General features: G+C 40.8%; 1 protein-coding gene across 1 annotated transcript; it reads right to left on the bottom strand.

The window, feature by feature from the left end:
• Nucleotides 1-549: 549 nt before the first annotated feature.
• On the bottom strand, nt 550-1,164 carry LOC114188444. Its single transcript, XM_028077025.1, has 2 exons — nt 869-1,164; nt 550-766 (listed from the first exon to the last, which is right to left on the bottom strand). The coding sequence occupies exons 1-2, from the start codon at nt 1,162-1,164 to the stop codon at nt 550-552; spliced, it is 513 nt and encodes a 170-aa protein (XP_027932826.1).
• Nucleotides 1,165-7,109: the final 5,945 nt, after the last annotated feature.

Below are 7,109 nucleotides of genomic sequence, written 5' to 3'. Positions count from 1 at the left end.
ACCAATTTGAGATTTCTGAACCAAAACGAGGACCAACGGAGTATTTTAACCTTTTTTTTGAAAACTGACGCACGAACATGAGTGGGTTGTTGGTTGGTTTTGGTAAATTGAATAAATGCATTTGTTATGAATTAAAAAGCATCTAGTCTCGTGTTACGTGAATGCATTAAAATAAAAAATAAAACCCACTGGTATCCTCTTGAATTTAAAGAAATTTAAAGTTTGATGTTTTTAAAGAGAGGGCAATTTCACTTTGACGTGAAATGTGAATAGAATGCTTTGAATATTGATCCTATAACGTAAATTTGAAATTATGATTTTCAAATTTTTAGGGCACAAAATTTTTATTGTATGAATAATTTTATTTTAATTTGCAATAATATGTACGTTTGTTATTGTTAAATTAAAATTAATGAGAATGCTATATAAAGTTTATAGCAATTAAATGTGTAATTATTTATTTGAAATCAAGTATGATAAATTTTGTTAGTCACCAAAGTGGTCAAAATTTTAAAGTTTTTGTGATCTCACATTATTAAAGATTTGATTTCAATTACTCAAGACGGGAAACTCTCTAACCCTCAGGGGTACAATGAATTGCCGCAACTCATGCCTCAAACCTCCCTCAAATTTCATGCAACGCCATTCTTCAGCGATGGCCTGCGAGTAGAACCTCGCCATGTACTCAAATCGTTCCACATACGCCTGTACATACATGTTCCCCTGCTGCAGGGTGAGGAACTCAGCTTCGCACTCATGCCTAGCGCTGTTAGGGAAGTATTTCTCTAAAAACCTCTTTCTGAAATTTTCCCATGACACCTTCTCCTCCCGGGTCTACATCTGTTGTTGCATCCCCATCCACCAGTACTTTGCGTTTGTCACCAACAAGAAAGTGGCAAACGTAAGTTTCTGAGCCTCGGTGCACTTGATCACCCTAAAGATCTTCTCACACTCCCTCAACCAGGCATCTGCCTCGTCTGGGGTTGCTTTGCTTGTAAATTTCACCGGCTTGTGACGCATGAAGTCCTCCATCGTCACTGGTCTGACAGGGGGAATCATCGCCCTCGGCTGGGCTGTAACAAGCTGCATCGCGTCCACCATCCTATGGATTGCATTGGCAATCTCATCAGCCCCAGCGTTATTCCTGCGTCTCCTATTAGCCATTGCCTACGCACGCCACATAATTCAGTTGTTCACATTAAACAACTCTAAATATAAAAGAGAAATAAACAATTTTTAACAATCAATAACACACAATAGTTTCACAAAGGAAACATGGTCAGCTCACTCCCCATATTTTCCAACAATCTTAAAACTTTTGCTCTAATACCAAATGTAACATCCTTACTGGAAAATTTCTTAATTAAATAAGTATTAACAATATGTAAAAACAATCGACATAATTTTTAGTATTCCCAACCGCGGGAAAAATTCAGAATATTAATCAGGACGCCATAATCTAAATAAACTTAGAGTAATTAAACTTATTACAAGTTCCAAGATATCTGATAAAGAAATAATGACATAACAAATTTCCTAGCTTCGACCCAAGCTAGCACCTCTTTCCGTCTCAAGTGTTTAGCAACGTCACCTGTATCATCAACTGCTCCCGTGTAAAGAATTACACGATCATCGCCAAGCACACAAAATGAAATGGTGAGCTCAATAATAAAATAAACACATCAATTTAATCATATAATTATGCCCAACTATAGTATTAAAATTAGACCTTGGCCAAGTTCTTAATACCCTAAGGCTTTTCAACATTCAAATCACATAACAAGGTTAGCCATGGACTTAAGATTCATGATGCTCACACGAACCTGCCCGCTCGTGGTCCTGCCTCTACGAACCTCCCCGCTCATAGTCCTACTCTATGGACCTGCCTGCCCGTAGTCTAACACATGTGATCCACCAGCCACGTACCTCTCCGCACGCAGCATCTCTCAAATGTGAGAACAGAACATATGAACCTACCTCGCCCGTATCCTCACATGAGAGTCATTGGGTATGAACCTCCCGCTCATACCATCACATGTTAACCACCATCCATGAACCTACCCACTCATGGCACAACATCTCCTGATCCACGTTCACATCAATGCGTATTACACACATAAACTACACTAATCTCGCTTGGGCTAGAAGACCTAGCTTGAGCGACCAGGCCTGTCTCGCTTAAGCTAATCTTTCTCGCCTGAACGAGCGTGCTACAGTATCTCACTTGCAAAGTCTCGCTTAGGCGAGCCTATCTCGCTTGGACGAGCCCCTCCTTCGCCTAGGCGACGAGTTAAGCACAACGCAAAACTAAGTGAGTGAGATGCACAATGCACAAAGCACAATGCACAACGCACAACGCCTGAGTGAGATGCCCAACCCAAGACTCACAATCCTTGATTTCTCGCTTAGACGAGATGCATTCGCCTGAGCGAGATAACATGTCACCCAAAAATTTGGGCCTCCGCCTAAGCGAGTGGCTCGAGCAGAATCAGGGTCAAAACTCTGCAACTTTCACCTAGGCGAGCTTGGCTCGCCTGAGCGAAATTAGCAGATGGAATCCCTGTTTATGTACGCACAATCACAAAAAAAATGCCAAACCACATCCCAATTGTTGACAAACAATCCACAATAGTGCACACGTTTTATAAACATGGTTTAATCTAAATTGACTTCCAAAATTTTTAGATTGGGACATAAACAGTCATACAGCAGCAAACCCCCAATCATATTCATACCAAAGTATAAGATGCTTTCCAAACCACATCAAAACAACCCATTTCTAATTCAGTTATGGTTTAGCACGAAAAATTCATGGTACACAATCATAAAATCATGCAATTCATTCATAACCATAAAATCAAAGCATAAAGCTCGCCTAACCTGATTTTTCTCTGCTTAGAACAATGAAGGGTGATAGCTCTTCTTGCCCCAAAAATTGACTTCCCTTGATGCCCTCCAAATTCAACTCTCTTGACTCCCTCTAACTCACTTTTCACTCCAAAACTTGTGCTCCTTACCACACTCTAGATTTCAGACTCCAAAACCCTTCTATTTGCCTGATTTTTCCCTTCTATATGCTCATTAATTATGGTAAATGGTAAAAAAAAACGAAAAAGGCTTTTTAATTTTTTATAATTGCCTTTCATAGCTCATTATGGGCTGTTTTTCCCATCCTCTTGGCTGTGCCCAATGTCTCTAGGGTTTACCCACCCTTTCACATTCAGACTATAATTAAATTAGCAAAAATAACAAGTCAATTTCGTTCTCAAGAAGGTTTGAACGCACAACCATAGAGTCAATGCACAACCATTCAACCAATTCATGTTTTGTGATAATTCCTATAATTTTAGGATTACATTATCACTACTCACATTCATTCCTAACCTTAAAATAATGCACACAAAAATAAAATAACATACAATTGGCATACATAGGACTTGAACCCAAGTCCTCTCCCACAATTAAGTACTCACAACCACTTGAACTAATACTCTTCCACATCATAACAATTAACATTCAATGCCATAAAGGCTTATACTACCCGCATTTATTAAATAAGTATTTATTTAATTATTTAATTTTTCTCGGGTCTTACACTCCCCCCACCTCAAAAGATTTTCGTCCTCGAAAATCTGACTTACCAGGAAACAAGTTTGGATAGGATTGCCTCATGTGATCCTCCATCTCCCAAGTCATGTCCTGAATAATTTCATCCTAGATGACCTTCACCGTCCAAATCTCCTTTCCCCACAATTTCTTCACTTGAGAGTCTAGAATTCTAGTGAGTCCGGTATTCACTATCAGATCCTCCCTGATCTGGATGTCATATGATTTTAGCACATGCGAGGGGTCTGCTACGTATTTCCTCAACTGTGAAATGTGAAATACGTTGTGTAGGTTCATAAGATGCGGTGGCAAAGCAATTTCATAAGTTGTGGCATCGATCCTCCTTAAGATCTGATATGGCCCAACAAACCTTGAAGTTAACTTCCTTGATTTGATAGCCCTTCCAATACCAACAGTTGGTGTGACTCTGAGGAACACATGATCTCCTGCTTCTAACTCCAAAGACCTCCATCTTTTATCTACGTAGGACTTTTGCCTGCTTTGAGTTGTCTTCATTCTCTCCTAATTGGCCTCGACTTTCTCAGAAGTCTGTTGTAAGAACTTTGGACCCAACACCAGCAACTCACCATTTTGATTCCAACATAGCGGAGTTCTGCATTATCGTCCATACAAGGCCTCATATGGCGTCATACCAAAACTAGAGTGATAGTTGTTGTTGTACGTAAATTCCACCAATGGAAGCATCTCACTCCAACTTCTCATATGATCCAACACATAAGCTCGTAGTAGATCCTCCAAGGACTGGATCGTCCACTCAGACTGTCTATCAGTCTGCGGATGATATGCAGAACTCATCCGCAACTGAGTCCCCAAAGATGCCTGTAGAGACTGCCAAAAGCGAGAAGTAAACCTCGGATCTCTGTCAAATAGGATGCTTGCCGGCACTCCATGCAATTTGACTACCTCTCTAACATACAACTCAGCCAGCTTGTCCATGGATATCTTCTGATTAATTGCCAAGAAATGGACACACTTAGTCAACCTATCAACAATTATCTAGATTGAGTCATGCCCTTTAGTAAATCTTGGCAAATGAGTCACGAAGTCCATGGAGATATTATCCCATGTCCATTGCGGAATGTCTAGTGGCTGCAAGGTACCACCTGGTCTCTAGTGTTCAATCTTTGCCTTTTGACACACTGAGTATGATGCCACAAAGTCGGCAACATCAGTCTTCATTCCGTTCCACCAGAAGGACTGTTTCAGGTCCTTATACATCTTAGTCATACCTTGATGTATACTAAGAGGACTTTTGTGACCCTCTTCTAAAATCTGTTTCCGCAACCTCCAATTTCCCAGTACACATACCTTGTCTCGAAAACGCAGGATGCCATCTGATCCCATCCTGTAATCCTTCCCCTTCTCATTACCCAGCCAACTCACAAACTGCTACAACTCAGCATCCTTCTTCTGTTAATCTCGAATCACTCCCAAGATGTCACTGGTCAACGTCATCACACTACACCTGATAGAACCCTCTTCTAGCTGTATACCTAGATTCATATCCCTGAGCTTCTCAATTAATTCCAGCTCTTTAACCATCATTGCCGACACATGCATCCTCTTTCGGCTCAAGGCGTCTGCCACTACATTTGCTTTACCTAGATGGTAAAGTAACTCAAAATCATAGTCCTTAAGATACTCCATCCAACATCGTTGTCTTATATTCAACTCCTTCTGGTCAAACATGTATTTCAAGCTTTTGTGATCGCTAAAAATCTGGAATTAGGAGCCATATAAGTAGTGCCTCCAAGTCTTAAGAGCGAACACTACCACAACCAACTCTAAATCATGGGTGGGGTAGTTCTTTTCATGAACTTTCAACTACCTGTAAGCATAGGCTATTGGCCTCTTCTCCTGCATTAGTACACATCCCAAACCTTGATAGGACGCATCGCAATACAACTCAAAATTCTTACTTGTGTCTAGTATAGCTAGTACTGGGGCTGTAGTCAATCTCTTCTTCATCTCCTCAAAGCATTCTTCAAACTTCTCTATCCAGGAGAATGGTTGATCTTTTCTAGTGAGTTGAGTAAGAGGACTCACCATTTTAGAGAACCCCTCCACAAACCTATTGTAGTTTCCAGCCAATCCCAAGAAACTCTGTACCTTAGTCATAGAACAGGGATTTTCCCATTTTAGCACTATTTCGATCTTGCTTGGATCCACTGCAATACCATGTGAGGAAGTAACATGCCCCAAAAATTGTACCTCCTTTAACTAGAACTCACACTTAGACAGCTTGGCATAAATCTGATGTTCTCTGAGTACTGTCAATACAACACTCATATGCTTAGCGTGCTCCTCCCTATTCTTGGAATATATGAGAATGTCATCTATAAACACCACCACAAATTTGTCCAAAAAGGGCCGGAAAATTTAGTTCATATAATCCATGAAGACTGCTGAAGCATTAGTCACTCCAAATGGCATTACTACATACTCGTAATGTCCATATCTCGATCTGAATGCTATCTTTTAGACGTCTTATGATTTGACCAGGATCTGATGGTATCCAGACCTCAAGTCAATCTTGGAGAATACACCTGCCCCTCTCAACTGCTCCAATAGATCATCAATTCTCGGCAATGGATACTTGTTCTTTATCGTCAGTTTATTCAGCTATCGGTAGTCTACACATAATCGAGAACTCCCATCCTTCTTCTTCACCAATAACACCGGAGCTCCCCATGGTGATGCACTAGGTCTGATAAATTTCTTTTCTATCAAATCCTCGATCTACTTTTTCAACTCTGCTAGTTTCATCGGTACCATTCTATAAGGGGCGGCCGACATTGGACTCGCTCCAAGGATTAGATCAATAGAGAAATCTATGTCCCTGTTTGGTGGCAATTCGAGTATTTCAGCGGGAAACACGTCGGCATACTCGTCCACTACTGGTATACTTTTGATATTTTCTTTTATGATATTCTTTTCCCCTTAAGCCACTATCATGAAACAAGTAGCTCAATCTTCAATCTCCTTCAAGGCTCTGTGAGTGGAGATCAACTCAATTCCCTTTGACTCTGGGAATACCACCCTACGTTGTCCACAATCAATGACTACATGATTTCTTGACAACCAGTCCATTCCCAAGATTACGTCCAATCCCTCTAAAGGAAAGCACACAAGGTTCACCTTGAACCTTCTACCCTTCACTTCAATCGAGCATCCAACACAGGCAGGCAGAATTAGTTGAAATCGCGAGTCGACAATCCTAGCCTCTTCACGCAGTTTTGAGATATGAAAGAGTGCGAAGCTCCTGAATCAAACAACACTAACACATGGTCACCCAATAATAAGCAAAAGTCAAGTATAAGACTACTTGACTGGGCGACCTCCGTACTGGTCAAGGCAAAGACTCGGCCTGCTGCTCTAGGCCTATCTGACGAGGATGGTTATGGTCGTGCTCTTGTAGTAGTTTTCTTATTAGGACACTTGTTAACAAAGTGTATCTGTTGATCACAAGCATAGCACTTGCG

The sequence above is a fragment of the Vigna unguiculata genome, chromosome 6 (genome assembly GCF_004118075.2).
Source record: "Vigna unguiculata cultivar IT97K-499-35 chromosome 6, ASM411807v1, whole genome shotgun sequence".
Taxonomy (NCBI): domain Eukaryota; kingdom Viridiplantae; phylum Streptophyta; class Magnoliopsida; order Fabales; family Fabaceae; genus Vigna; species Vigna unguiculata.
The sequence above is the reverse complement of the archived record's forward strand: the minus strand, read 5'-3'. Positions and strand labels throughout refer to the sequence as shown.